The following is a 15803-nucleotide window of genomic DNA, read 5'->3' as shown; positions in this document are numbered from 1 at the left end:
TGCCCCGGCTTTTTTGTTGTTATTTCAACTTTGCTACTTTTGCTTTGCTGTCAAACGGAGAGCAGAATCGTTCTAGGCATTTCTTTGCCTTTCCTCTTTCCTCTCTCGCATACCTCGGGTTCCATCGTCTGCCGTTCTGATTTCTGTTTTCATCTTTCTTCGTTGGTTTTGTTGTTCAAAATCTTGAGCCCTTTGCTTTGCTGTTCTTCGATTCTTGTTATTTTATGCTTCTTTTGGGTTGGGTTCGAAATATTTTTCCGCTCATTCGATCAGTCTTTTAGAAGAAGTTTTGCATGTTTCTGACAGCGAGGGTTTTGATTTTGCATTTTTTTCGTGTGTGTTTTTTTTATTTTTTTGTTGATATCAGATATCAGAGATTTGTACCTATTTTGGATTCGATTGGGATTTGGTTGGAACCGATCTAATCCGGCGTTTCCAGGTCAGTTTTGCTCTGACGACGAGCCCGTAGCTTATTCCCTTGAGAGCGACAAGCTCAAAACGGGGAGTATTGAGAGCATTGGAGGAGAAGGAGAAGAAGACGAAGAGGAAGAGCCCGTGGACGAGCCCGACGATGCCATGGAGGAAGACGCAGTCAACCCCACCGCCGTCTTTTGCATCAGGCTCAAGCAGCCCAAGTCCAATTTGCAGCACAAGATGAGCGTTCCCGAGCTTTGTTACAATTTTTTTAGGTAAATTTTGAAATTCTTTTTATTAGGGGTGGGGGGCATTTGATTGAATTGTGTTTAGATATTGGTTTCGAAGCGGTACCACAAATAAAATGAGAATATTTGTATTGGTTTGAGCTTTGTACCTCTGTGTTCATGGATAAAAATTCAAAATTTTCTAAAATGAATCAAGAAATTGTTGTTATATAGTATATACAGAGATGGGAAGGAGAGAAAAGTTGTTGACTTTGAAAGGTGGAGAGAGAAGGATTGATATTGGGGGATTCTATAGTGGGTATTTCCAAAATTTTAGGTCTTTATTGATTTAGTTACGCCATGGCTCTATGAACCGTAGCCAATCAATAACTTTCTATGATGTGAATAAAGGTGGACATGAGAATTTTTGGTACCGGATAATGGCTACTTCATTCTTACAACTCAGGAGACCTTACCTCCTCTCTTCACTTTGTAATTCAATCGATAGCTTTAATACTAATTTCCTGCCTTAGTCTGACAGTTGTATGAGTTATCAGCTTTTTGCAATACAGGAATTGTTATATTTGGGTGCTCTTTCGTTTCTAGTTCAATTTTTTGCGTGAAAATTTAAAAAAGGAGAAATGATGATGGTTAATTTTTTTCCAATATTTGATTTTCGTGGTTTAACTCCGCCGTGTAAGTTTATCTTACATTGCCGGTCCCAAGCCCGGATAAAGGAGGAGGGGGAGGGCGTCAGGTAGTCGACAGCTGGCACTCCATGATTACGTCGAATCCTTATGAAAATGAATCCAGAAAGAAATCGCGCTAAAGCTAGGGCGTCACCCGTAAGTGGCGCGCTGTGTGGCCCGAGCACAGTGATAAGTGAGCAAGGGTCGCTGTATCTCCATCGGCACCCGGATGCAGTGTTAAATGAGCAAGGGGGTTATAGAAACTTCTTTTCGAACGACTCCACTCAAAGTTGTTTGGGAGCATATGCTCCTATCAACTTTACACGGGACACACAAAAGAAGTACTTTGATCCTATTAGACGGGGAAGGGTGAAGAAGCTAGGACAGAAGGGTAGAGTTCAAGAGAGCAAAATGCGTTTAGGAACGTGGAATATAGGAACCTTGATGGGAAAATCTATGGAAGTAGTAGAAGTTATGGTGAGGAGCAGGATAAATATTATGTGCCTACAAGAAACTAAGTGGGTTGGTCGTAAGGCAAAGGATCTAGAAAACTCAGGGTTTAAACTATGGTATTCGGGCACAAATAGAGCAAGAAACGGCGTTGGCATCATCGTGGACAAGACCTTGACACAAGATGTTGTAGATGTCAATAGGGTAGGAGATAGAATCATGGCAATCAAGATTGTAATAGGACAAGAACTTATCAATGTGATTAGTGCGTACGCACCTCAAGTAGGGTTGGATATGAGTTCGAAGGAGAAATTTTGGGAAGACCTTGGAGACTTGGTGCAAGGAATTGCTCAGACGGAGAAGTTATTTATAGGAGGAGATTTAAATGGACACGTGGGCAGGGAGACAGGCAACTATGAAGGTTTTCATGGTGGCCATGGTTTTGGGGAGAGAAACGAGGATGGGGAAGCTATCTTGGATTTTGCAATGGCATATGATCTCTTCTTAGCCAACACCTTCTTTAAGAAGAGAGAAGAACATGTGATCACCTACAAGAGTGGGTCGTCAAAAACACAAATAGATTTTCTTCTAATGAGGAAAGGGGATCGTATAACTTGTAAGGATTGCAAAGTTATACCATGAGAGAGCGTGGCTAATCAACATCGCTTGTTGGTGATGGATGTACATATCAAAAGAGTGAGAAAAAAGAACAAGACTTGGAAGTGCCCAAGGACTAGATGGTGGAATCTAAAAGAAGAAAAACAAGCCATTTTCAAAGAGAAAGTAATCACCCAGTGTGTGTGGGATAGAGAGGGGGAAGCTAACCAAATGTGGGATTCCATGGCTAGTTGTATCCGAAAAGTAGCAAAAGAGGTATTAGGAGAGTCCAAGGGCTTTGCCCCACACCAAAAGGAATCTTGGTGGTGGAATGAGGAGGTACAAACAAAGGTGAAGGCTAAGAAGGAATGTTGTAAAGCCTTATACAAGGATAGGACCGATGAAAATGGTGAAATGTATAGAAAAGCGAAGCAAGAGGCGAAGAAAGCTGTGAGAGAAGCTAAGTTAGTGGCTTATGACGATATGTATAAGCGACTAGATACCAAAGAAGGAGAGTTGGATATCTATAAACTAGCTAGAGCAAGGGAAAAGAAGACAAGGGACCTAAACCAAGTGAGGTGCATCAAGGATGAGGATGGAAAGGTTCTTGCTACAGAGAACGCGGTTAAAGACAGATGGAAAGGTTATTTTCATAATCTTTTCAATGAAGGACATGAAAGGAGTGCTTCTTTAGGGGAGTTGAGTAACTCAGAAGGGTGTAGAAACTACTTTTTTATCATAGAATCCGGAAGGAAGAAGTGGTTGTAGCTTTGAAGAAGATGAAGCATAGAAAAACAATAGGCCCAGACGATATACCAATCGAAGTGTTGAAAGTTTTGGGAGAGACAGGTATAACATGGCTCACTGACCTTTTCAATAGGATTTTGAAAACGAAGAAGATGCCAAATGAGTAGCGAACGAGCACTTTGGTGCCTATCTACAAGAATAAAGGTGATGTGCAAAATTGCATGAACTATAGGGGTATTAAGCTAATGAGTTATACAATGAAGCTCTGGGAGAGAGTCATTGAGCATAGATTGAGGCAAGAGACACGGGTTTCGGACAACCAATTCGGGTTCATGCCAGGGCGCTCAACCATGGAGGCAATCTATCTCTTACGAAGATTGATGGAAAGATATAGAGATGGGAAAAAGGATTTACACATGGTCTTTATAGATTTGGAAAAAGCGTATGATAGGGTCCCAAGAGACATTCTTTGGAGGATTTTAGAGAAGAAAGGAGTACGAGTAGCATATATCCAAGCTATACAGGATATGTATGAAGGAGCAAAGACTGTCGTAAGAACTCATGAAGGACAAATCGAAAGCTTTCCCATAACTGTAGGATTACATCAAGGCTCATCCTTAAGTTCTTATCTTTTTGCGTTGGTAATGGATGAGTTAACAGGACATATTCAAGATGATATTCCTTGGTGTATGCTTTTCGCAGACGATATAGTGTTGATAGATGAAACTCAGGAAGGGGTAAATGCAAAGCTTAACCTTTGGAGAGAAGTGTTGGAATCTAAAGGTCTTCGCCTAAGCCGATCAAAGACAGAATATATGGAGTGCAAGTTCAGTGCAAATGGAGGCCAAAAGGAGTTAGGGGTGAGGATCGGAGATCAAGAAATACCAAAGAGCGACCGTTTTCGTTACCTATGATCTATCTTGCAAAAGAACGGAAAATTAGATGGAGATTTCAACCATAGAATACAAGCTGGATGGATGAAGTGGAAGAGTGCATCCGGCGTGTTGTGTGACCGCCGTATGCCACTGAAGCTCAAGGGAAAATTTTATAGGACGTCAATAAGGCCGGCGATGCTGTATGGCACATAATGTTGGCGCGGTGAAGCATCAACACGTACACAAAATGGGTGTAGCGGAGATGAGGATGCTTCGTTGGATGTGTGGGCACACGAGAAAGGATAAGATTAGGAATGAGGATATCCGGGGTAAAGTAGGAGTAGCCGAAATTGAAGGAAAGATGAGAGAAAATCGGTTACGGTGGTTTGGACATGTGCAAAGAAGGCCTACTGACGCTCCGATTAGAAGATGCGACTATGGGACAGAGGTTCAGGGCCGAAGGGGTAGAGGAAGACCTAGGAAAACTTTGGAAGAGACCCTAAGAAAAGACTTAGAGTACTTGGATCTAACGGAGGACATGACACAGGACAGAACACAATGGCATTCTAAGATTCATATAGCCGATCCCACTCAGTGACTTGGATTTTCCAAGTCTCCAACCGAGAAGTTTTCCTCACTCGGGAAATTAAGGGAACACTACCTCAACCTACATGCTCCACTCACAAAGCTTCAACATACAAGCTTCAACAAAAGAAAATTCAAATAACTTAGCGAAGAAGGCTTTGGTGTATTTAACACAATACGTTGAAATGAAGGAAAGCTTATTTATTGATATCCCCGATCAGTTACAAATATGTACATATACTTGAGTCAAAATAAACAAACAAGAGGGAGCCTTCACAAAGGTTGCTTAGGAGAAGTCTCAGCAGTCGGTAGAGCCCCAGAAAGAGAAGGCACCGGAGGGGGATCATTCGGAGCCTCAGTACTGGACAGAATCCTAGAAGGATGAGGCATCAGAGGTTGATCATTTGGAGCTTTATTACGCCATACAGCCCTAGAAGACGAAGGCAATAACTGCCTTTGGAACAAACCCACAAATCTCTGATGATCAAGTAAAACTTGACCATCAGATTCCTTCATCTGGTCAAGCTTCCTCTTCATGTTTGTAGCATAGTCATGTGCGAGCCGGTGCAACTGTTTATTCTCATGCTTGAGCCCTCTAATCTCCTGTTTGAGACTCATCACTTCAGCCGCCAATGATTCAACTTGGCGGGTTCGAGCAAATAGGCGTTGGGCCATATTAGACACAGAACCTGCACACTGAACACTGAAAGCCAGAGAATCCTTAACAGCTAACTCATCAGACCGTTTGGAAAGTAGTCTGTTATCTTTGGGAGTGAGAAGGTTCCTGGCCACTACCGCAGCGGTCATATCATTCTTCATCACGGAATCCCCAACGGTAAGATGACCAGTAGGGGAGACGAAGGATGGGCGCCATATGTTGTCTGGAGAAGGCGGGGCTGCCTCTTCAACAAGGTTCAAGTCAAAACGACGGTCGGAGGGGCCAGACATTTTCAAAGGTGTTGAAGAGAGAAGAGGTTGGACAAATTAAGATCTTAGAAGTGCAAGAATGGAGCTTCTACTGGTGGATATTCAAGTGTGCTTTGGAACTTAATGTCATCCCCTATAAAAATCTGCACTCGACGAAGCTTCAGAAATCGAAGAGGCGTTTGCTTTCTCAAAAGCTGGGCTGCTTAGAGACCACGAGGGTCGATCTCAGAAATCGAAGAGGCGTTAGCTTTCTCAAAAGCTGGGCTGCTCAAAGACCACGAAGGCCGATCTCAGAAATCGAAGAGGCTTGCTTTCTCAAAAGCTGGGCTGCTCAGAGACCACGAGGGCCGATCTCAGAAATCGAAGAGGCACCTACTTTTCCAACCTTGTCAGCACCTGTCACACGCACACTCAACTTTGCGGAAATTATGGGCATTCTGTCGAAGATTTCTGGAGAAGTAGAAAGCACATGAATCATACTGTTCAATCACCCACTTCCCACACTCAACAGTAGCTCATGGGTACCACATATAACTTTGCCAAAGTTCTCTGACAAAGTTGAGACACGTGAAGCTTGCAGCTCCCACTACATCGCTCTGACCAAGAAGGGTAAAAGAATAGCAAAGAAACAACACTAACAAAGTTTAGACACATAAATTTTGAAGGTCTAGCTACCATATTATTACCCACAAGGGTAAAAGAACAGTACCACTGCTGGATAATTGGAAAGTCCTTGTGTGTCAACCTCTGTGCTTCGTGGCAAGGTAGACTAGCAAACATGCCCAACCTTTACTCTCATTCGAGAAAACACTCCCAACAAGATTGCTTGCTCTAAAATTGAAGAGGCACCGCCCTCCGAATCTCGGGAGCCAGACTCCCAACATGATTACTTTCTCAAAAATCGAAGAGAGGGTAAAGGAACAGTACCACTGCTGGATAATTGGAAAGTCCCTGTGTGTCAACCTCTGTGCTTCGTGGCAAGGTAGACTAGCAAACATGCCCAACCTTTACTCACATTCGAGAAAACACTCCCAACAAGATTGCTTGCTCCAAAATCGAAGAGGCACCGCCCTCCGAATCTCGAGAGCCAGACTCCCAACATGATTACTTTCTCAAAAATCAAAGAGACACCGCTCTCCGAATCTCGAGAGCCAGACCCCCAGCAGGATTGCTTTCTCAAAAATCGAAGAGGCATCGTTCTCCGAATCTCGAGAGTCAGATCCCCGACAGGATTGCTTGTTCGAAAACCGAAGAGGCACCATTTTCCCAACTTCAAGAGCTGGATCTCCTTGGATAAAGCTTGTCTGTAATCTTCACACGCAACATCAGCTTTCCAGATACCACATACCACTTTTTCAAAGTGCTCTGACAGAGTTAAAACATGTGAAGCTGGCAGCTCCCACTACCGTGCTATGACCAAGCAGGGTAAAGGAATATCATTATTACTTGATGTTAGGGAGACTCCTATATATGTCGACCTCCATCCCCAACGAACAGGCAGACCTGCAAAAATGCTCAACCCTTCCTCTTATCTGAGAAGGCACTCCCAACGAAGCCTTTCGAAATATTCAACTTTCTTTCCCCCCGATAATACCTCTGTAAACAAGCTATACTAGAGCAAGAATATCTCATATCATCAGGGTTAAAAGCAAGAGTATCCCATATCATGCTTTTTCCCTGTCTTTTCCTTTGGCCTTGTTCTTACCTGCAAGACAAGGAGAAAGAGAACAATCAGTCAGCACTTGGAATCAAGCTTCCAGCCAGGAACTGACTGCCTGGAACCCCTTACCTGATTACTTACCTGGCATTGCTCTCGAGTACTCATCTTCAACATCTTATGCTTCCAGGGAAGATACCACATCTGCCTGAGGAACATATAGGGCAAGTGAGAAGGATACAAGGAAGCATATGGAGACAAGCGTAACAGCACACGTGCCGATACATCCACTACTCTGTCAAAAGCAAAAGTATCCCATATCAGCAGGGTCGAACGTACTCTAGATTTGATGGACTTGTTTTGACCCTCAAATTCTTCAGTCGGCCTTATACTCTGGAGGAAACCAGAAAACCCTCCAGCCCAGTTCAAGAATAAGCCTGTGGAAAGTTACTTCTTCAAAAGCAAAAGTATCCCATATCATCTCTTCTCATTTTTCTTCTCTTTATCCTTCATGCTGCCTGCAAGATAGGGAGAATGTGAACAATCAGCCGGAGCTCTGATTGCTTACCTTGTCTGTCACCTCTTTCAGCAGATCCCCTAACTCGGCGACTTGGGGGACTCCTACTACATGGTTTGTATCGCGCTTGACCAAGCCTGAAACTACAAGTAAGCTTCAAGTGAAATTGATACATTACCTTGTGCATCTCCACCAGTTACAGATACCACCCCTGGATGGAGGAAGAGTACTTCCAGAGAAGATGCCACATCTACCTATGAGACAGATAAGGCAAGTCAAGACGATACCACACTCCGGTACTTAGAAGTTTCGTGGTTACGAGATCATTCTCCCACAATATTTCCTAATGTCATTTGTACTAAATCATTCACTTGTACTCACTAAAGGAGAGCTTGAACCTATGTACTTGTGTAAACCCTTCACAATTAATGAGAACTCCTCTATTCCGTGGACGTAGCCAATCTGGGTGAACCACGTACATCTTGTGTTTGCTTTCCTATCTCTATCCATTTATATACTTATCCACATTAATGACCGGAGCAATCTAGCGAAGATCACAAAAAGTGACCGTTTTCACTACCTAGGATCTATCTTGGAAGAGAACGGAGAATTAGATGGAGATCTCAACAGAAGAATACAAGCTGGATGGATGAAGTGTAAGAGTGCATCCGGCATGTTGTGTGACCGTCGTAAGCTACTGAAGCTCAAGGGAAAATTTTATAGGACGGCAATAAGGCCAGCGATGTTGTATGGCACAGAATGTTGGGCGGTGAAGCATCAACACGTACACAAAATGGGTGTAGCGGAGATGAGGATGCTTCGTGGGATGTATGGGCACACGAGAAAGGATAAGATTGGGAATGAGGATATCCGAGGTAAAGTAGGAGTAGCCAAAATTGAAGGAAATATGAGAGAAAATCGGTTACGGTGGTTTGGACATGTGCAAAGAAGGCCTACTGACGCTCCGGTTCGAAAATGTGACTACAGGACAGAGGTTCAGGGCCGAAGGGGTAGAGGAAGACCTAGGAAAACTTTGGAAGAGACCCTAAGAAAATACTTGAGTACTTGGATCTAACGGAGGACATGACACAAAACCGAGCGCAATGGCGTTCTAGGATTCATATAGCCGACCCCACTTAGTGGGAAAAGGCTTTGTTGTTGTTGTTGTTGTTGTTGTTGATTTGATTTTCGTGGTTTGTTTATACAGATATTTTGTTTCTTAGGCTGATTGCACTTCTTCTTCGTTATTTTTGGTACACATATGAAGAGGATTTGTGAAGTTGCTGTGATTTCATGGTAAGTTTCTTTGAACGGATTTGAGACTTGGGATCGTTTGGGGTGTTTTGGAGGTTTCTTTTTTATTTTTTTATTTTTTTAATTGGAGAAAAAATGGTTAACAGTGAATTGATTGTATTTTAATTTTTATTCAATTCATGTACTCATGTTCAGTTTTTGGATTTGATTTGAAGGAATTTCTAGGGTTTATTGGTGAGTTCTTCGAGATGTGAAATGGGTGGTTTTCTTTTGTTTATATCTGGGGCTTTTGTAGTTTGGGATTTGTAAATGAATTGAAATTTATTGTTTTATGGTTTGGTTCTCTTTTTGTTTTCAAGAAACAGTGGTCTTCATTTTTGGGGCTATTGTGTGTAGGCTTCCAATGTAATAGCCCGTCCCTAAAAATTATGATTTTTATAATTATAATAAGTGAGTTCACAAAAATGCCCTTCAAGGCAAAGTGTTGACTTTTGTTGACTGTTGTGTCGTGTCATGTCATGTAAGGTTCATTTTCTTGGCGTATCCTCGTAGTACTTGTCGTTATGAACGCGTGGGCGTAAACGGATAGTGATTTGGAGTTATAACGAAGGAGATATTAGCGAATGAAGCTAAGGGTAAAATTGTAAATTATTATTTTCTAGAAAACTCCAGATTTCTGGAGTAAAATCTGGTCATGCCACGTGTGTGGCCTAGATTAAAAGAAGCAAGAAATGGTTGGTAGAGATGGAGTATAAAGGAGAGAAGGGTGGGAGGAACTGGACCAATCAGAAAAGGAGAGATGTGAGGGTGACCAATCAGAGAAGAGAGAAAGGAGAGAAAGGAGAGGAAGGGAGAAGGAAAGGAACCCGACGGGTTCCCCTTGACCCGGTTCGGCCAACCCATTTCTCTTCAAGTTTTTCGACGGTTTTGTTCGATTTTCCTTCGATGTTCTGACAAATTGTAGCCAACCAACACCACCAATCAACATGGCGTCACCCTAGCTTCCATTCCCACCTAATTTTGATGGCCATTGGTCTTGATTTCATGGTGAAAGCTTGCGTCGGCCCCTAGGACACCCATGGTGGTGAATCCGCCATTCCTGAAATGATTTCTCTCGATTTCCACCATCAAATACTTCCCTTGAGCCTAGAAATAATGCCCAATCATTGGTTGGAGCAGCAGAGTTGAGTTGAGGACAAATCAAAGCACCCCAAACCTAGGGTTCAAGCGGATTTTCATGAAATTGAGGCTTTTCCTGGCCAAATTGGCCGTAATCACAGGTGTGAAAGTTTCTCCAATCATTGAGATCTTCATTCTTGTAAAATTTGGTAATTTTTAGAAATAGTTGATTTTTCCAGTGAGTCAGGGCGGCCGACCACTACCCACTGCGGCACGTGCGGTAGCGCGTGGCCAGGGGACTATTGATGTTACTTTTAGGCCAAATTAGATGTCTTGAATTCAGTTTTGATATTCGTATGACGTAAGTTGGTCGCTTGAACCTAAATTCATTACGATACGTTACTTGGTAAAAATATGAATCGACGATTCGACCGTTGGATCGTCACTAAACTTTGATACGTTGTAGTACATAATATTTGAGGATTTTATAAACTTACGGATCGTGAATTCGATGTACGAATCTTCCTGAATAGAATATGTAAGTTAAGTGTTTTATTGACAAGAATTCTGAGATATGGTTTGATAATTGTTTTAAGCGCCGATCGTTCGTAACGCCTCAATGTTTGTACTAGGGAGTTGTAGTGCAGACTCTAGGTGAGTGGGCTTTTGATTTTCTATGTATACGTATATATGCTTTACGTTTTCCCAAAAATTGTTTTAAATGGATTTACGATTTTAGATGCCATGTCAATTACATTACATTTTAGAACGTGCATTAGTATAGTTATGCATATCGTTGTTTGACGCTGTGGATGCTCAAGTAAGCTTCAGGTGAGTATATATTGATGGTAGGGATTGTAGTGTGTATGATTATGTTGAGATGCATTTAGAGCTCATTATCTTGCACCCTAGTGCTAGTGCTCCTGCCCGTGGCCAAGGCACAGTTCTTCACGTGATGTTCACCTCTCGCACCGCATGCTCACCTTGGATCCAAGTTTGGTGCACAACCTTGTCGTACAGACCACAATAGGTGGTTCCGACTCGTAGGTGATCTGCGATTTATCGCACATTCTTTACATGATCGTAGCACTTGAGCGTACTTATTTGCACCCAGCCCTGTCGTACAGACCATCTTAGGTGGTTCCGACTCGTGTGTAGGATTAGAGTGATGAGCTATAGGTTCAGTCGTACAAGTCACATTAGGTGACTCCGGCTGACATATCATTTTACATTGATTTACTTTACCTGGCTTACTTATTCTCATACTGAGATACTTGACATGGCATATACTTGGTACTCTTAAGCATAATTTCTATATACGTATGTATTAGTTTTTTCTGGAAAACTATACGGGTTTTACGGCAAAGGGTTATTATTTTTGGAAAGAGAAATGGTTTTTTAAAAGCTTTGTTTTTACCCACTCACGTTTTCTTGTTTTGCGCCCCTCCAGGTTCTAGTAGCAAAGTTTCTGTATCGACGAGGATTCTTGGCATATCCCAGTACAGATGGCTTCCTATGATGGTATAATCCTTATCTTACCTTACTGTACTTTACTTATGCTCTGACTTCGCATGTGAAATGGGTCCATACCCGCTCACCGCGCACTCATGTACTTAGACACTTTTAGGTTTAAATTTATTCATATTTTCCACATCACTACACTTTATGGCTTCGTCACCTTCCAGGTGTCGGCCAACACAGCTCGATTCGGAGTCCTAGTTAAATTTCCGGGTCGGGGTGTGTCATCCAAGCTATTTGTGCTTGAGGTATATAATTTCAGCTTTTCTCTTTGGGTTTTTTATTGAAGAATTTAAATTTTTATGTGCTCTGAAACTCAAAAATGTTGGGATTCATCTGATCTTATATTTTTGTGTATTTTAAGAATACCTGCTACTTTTTTACGGTTTTGTATGATATTGTGTGTGTGTTTGTATATTTGGCTCAAAACAGAAAGTTACTTGGTCCTAATGTGTTGTTCATTTAGCTGCAGCCAAAGTTCCGGTTATATCTAAATGCGGAAAAATTCGAAAAGCTTTCCACTCGAAAATGTTTACAAGTAAGCTTACATATATGATTCTGTTTGTGTATTATATTTTTTCTAGAATTCGGTTACTATGCACTCATCAGGGAAGTCAAATCTCATGTGATTTGTACATCCACATTCCTTACAATTTGCATCTCATTCTATGCAATCTGTTGGTGATCAATTCAATTCTCATCTTGAAGCTCTTCCTTCCAGATATGCAATCTTTGGCCCTCTTTTGCATCTCAGTATATGTGTACAGTAGAATCTTACTGCATGTATTAATAATCTATAATACATGAACATATTATAGTAACTAAGTTTAATCCCTTATTTTAGTATTTAACTGGGATGTAGATTTCATAATTAAAATAATGCTAGCATTATTAAATGTTAGTAATTACACTTCACTCAATTATATCAATCCCTTTCAATATGTAGATGTAAGTCCCTTATTAGTGCCATCAGGGGTTGATTAATCCTCATATGCGTAGCAATAATTATTAGTGCCATGCTATGTTAGTGCTTACATGAATGCATTTTCAAATGAATGTTAGTATATTCTTGGGTATGTTATCAACACTATTCTCCAATCCAAGTTCAGCCAGGTACCTACTAACCGATCTCTCAATCTCTTTACATCAATATATTGGTTTTTTCGTTTGCTCATCATATGCTTTGCACAATTACATATTTAAATTTTCCAGAATATATGTATGTATGCTAAATAACGAAAAGCTTCCGGTACTGTTCACTTTAATGAAAAACCACATTTTTACACTAAAAGGTCAATCCTGGTACTATTCACTTTACCCTTTATTTGTCTTTATCGTTAAAACTCAAAGTTTTTGAGCCATTTTCATTAGTTTTCCTAAATAATAATGGGTGAATAATGAATGTTCTGCCAAGTAGCATGTTATTACCAATCTTGGTAGATTTACAAAGCATATGAGAGAGTTCGTGTGAAATTTGCTTTGGTGGCTGAGGTAAAATCAACAAGCTATATTACACATTTAACCATTTACATGTATTTTATCACAGATGTTGAGAAACCTTAGAATTAATCATCTGTAACAATAAATGTTAATTATTCAAGCTTGGATTTTCTTGGCAGTGGCTTCCTTCGTTAACCTCTACAACTGAGTCTCTCTTTGCTTTCCCACTTTCTCCGGTACTCTCTCTCTTTCTAATCTCTATTGAGTTTTTTTTCAATTTGTCAATTTATATAATTAATTCTTTGATATCATATTTGATGCGTTTGATTTGGTTTTGTGAATGTCTTCCTAACTTTTCCACTTTGGATTCAAATAATAAATTCAATGTTTGTATACAAAACAGAATACTGATTTTTGAACAAGGCAATTCAAAGCTCGAAAATTTGTATGTTATGCATGAGCTGACTACTTTTTTTTCCCCACTTTTCGACTTTGAGAAATTGCAGTATTTTAGCCCAATTTGCTAAATTGTTTTGTTTATTTTTAAATTAATTATGTATGAATTAACATGGAAATGTTATATGAATTTGGTATAAACTTTAATAGAACTTATATCTGCAGGTTGAATATGCCATTTGCCAACTTATTTTTGGTATGAGAAAAAGATTACACTATATACACACAATGCAATATGATAGGTCTCTGGAAAATGAACTACATAATGATATTTACCCATCTGTTTATATACATGTTATTTTAATTGATATAATGTTATATATAAAACAGAGCAATATTTGCGAAGCCAAAAGCAAGAATGGGTACGAACATGGAATCCATGCCAAAATCTCACATTTGTTCTGAGTGGTCTTGATGGAACATGTGATGTGAAAAATAAGTTAACACACAAAATTAAACCCTCTTTTTATCAATTGTAGCAAAGTATGTAAATAGGGATCGTTCTAGACCGGGGATTAGGAGGGATTGCTAAACACTTGAAAACTGACTTAGAAATGTAAAAACAAAGTTTAAAGCACTAGATTAGACTCAAAGAATGCAAAACTCACGTTAAAATACTAAAACGAACCAAAAGAATCAAAACAGCAACCAAACACTCAAAACTGCCTAAAAACCACTTTCTGGGCAGTTTTGGGACTCTAACTCAACTTGGACGAATTTTGGTTTCCTAATGACCTAAAACACCTAAAAACATAAACCAACACACTTTCCAATTAATCTAGGAATTCAAAATAATTGGGGTTTGATTTGGACGAAAATAAACTTAAATGGCAGATTGTAAGAGAAACAGATTGTAATACAAAGTTATGAAGAATCAATGGATGATGGAATGGCTAAGGGGTTCTTCTCCACACATGAAATATATGCAACGTAAATCAATTTCCAGTTATCAATTCAATAAGTTATGAACCTCGACACTCCAAGTTAATTAGGTCCGCTTAAATTAACCTTCAGATTTCCCTAGGATCATTGAATTGGATGAATATGCATCGCAAACAAATTATTCCTAACAAGTTCTTTATATGAACAGCATGATAAAGACACAAGTTAGAATCATTACGTTCTTTGGAAATCATAAGCATCGACAAGGCATTCGTAACTATGAAAAGCATGATACTCTTGCCAGGAATCTACTTAACACGATCGTGACTAGCGACCTTCACTACTTACGAATATAAATTCATAACGATTAGGTGAAACAAATTTATATCCTAGCATCAAATTCAAGCATGCAAATTAAGCGTGCACTCTCAATCAACATACAAGAATAAGTTCTAAATCAAATGGTTAAGCAAATTGTATTCACGACTTATGTAACAATAACTGGAAATAATCAACTCATTTCACATATATAATCATGGTTTTGAATACACCCTTAGCCAAAAACGAAATTAGCCAATCATACTTAAAGCAAAACAAAGATTACATGAATTAGACATTAAAATCCAAAGAAAGAAAACACCTAGAATGCTCCAACTTGGCAGCAAGTGCATCCAAGATTCCTCCTTTCCCTTGCTTGCGGCAGATTGGGTTATGGACAGGTTTTGGGTAGTTTTATGGTGTAGAATGGATGGGGAATGGTATGGAAAGGTTTAGGGTGAGTGTGGAGGAGTGTTTGATGGTTGGAGGGTGGTGGAGAACTCGGCAAAAAGGGTGGAAGAGGGTGGAGTGGCTGTTATGTTTTCTAGGCACTAGAATGGTGTTTTTGGGGTGTTTTGCTGCCTAGGGTGAGTATGGACGAATTTTCTGCATGAATGATGAATATGGGAGGTTCAACCCTTTGCCAAGGGTTGTAAACATGTATATATAGGCCCCAAAAACCCTAGAGAATCAGATTATGCAGTGGGGAAATGCACAGCAAGGAGGGTGAATTTGTGGTGTGCAATGGTCCAAGGATGAAAATGGAGCAATGATGCAAAGTATGGAGGGTAAAATGGAGTGGTATTTCAGCTAAGGAGCATGAATGATTGTGTTCATTGCATGGAAATGAAAAGGGGAGGTGAAATGTTTCAGAAATTAGTTAAAGGTGCAGCAACATGTGTTGCACAAGGCATTGGATCCCAAATGTGGATGATGGAGCATCAATTGGTGCATGGAATGGTTGTGAAATCTGATGGGTGAAGGGAACAAGAGGTATGCAGCAATTGAGTGTGATAATTGAGTGTATTGAGGCATGAAATCAGAAAATATTTTAGGGGACAAGGATGATTAAGCATGCATGGGAATCCAAAGGGAATGCTATGTGGATTGCATGGCAAGGATGTGTGTCCT

At 40.4% G+C, this 15803-nt stretch overlaps 1 protein-coding gene across 13 annotated transcripts; it reads left to right on the top strand.

Annotated features, from left to right (window-relative positions):
- The first annotated feature begins 118 nt into the window (after positions 1 to 118).
- On the top strand, positions 119 to 15172 carry LOC126617745 (uncharacterized). Of its 13 annotated transcripts, XM_050285813.1 has the most exons (8): positions 7375 to 8981; positions 11509 to 11579; positions 11744 to 11824; positions 12043 to 12114; positions 13196 to 13252; positions 13415 to 13461; positions 13638 to 13668; positions 13803 to 15172. In XM_050285813.1, the coding sequence occupies exons 2-8, from the start codon at positions 11574 to 11576 to the stop codon at positions 13875 to 13877; spliced, it is 369 nt and encodes a 122-aa protein (XP_050141770.1). In that variant the 5' UTR covers positions 7375 to 8981; positions 11509 to 11573; the 3' UTR covers positions 13878 to 15172. The 13 variants fall into 13 exon arrangements, 4 of the variants coding, with proteins under 4 accessions (XP_050141760.1, XP_050141770.1, XP_050141757.1 ...); XM_050285803.1 differs by lacking the exon at positions 7375 to 8981 and adding an exon at positions 119 to 684 and having other exon boundaries at positions 11507 to 11579; positions 13196 to 13461; XM_050285800.1 differs by having other exon boundaries at positions 13196 to 13461.
- Positions 15173 to 15803: the final 631 nt, after the last annotated feature.

The sequence above is a fragment of the Malus sylvestris genome, chromosome 1 (assembly GCF_916048215.2).
Source record: "Malus sylvestris chromosome 1, drMalSylv7.2, whole genome shotgun sequence".
NCBI lineage: Eukaryota > Viridiplantae > Streptophyta > Magnoliopsida > Rosales > Rosaceae > Malus > Malus sylvestris.
Note: the sequence above shows the minus strand (reverse complement) of the source record. Positions and strands in the feature narration are given on the sequence as shown.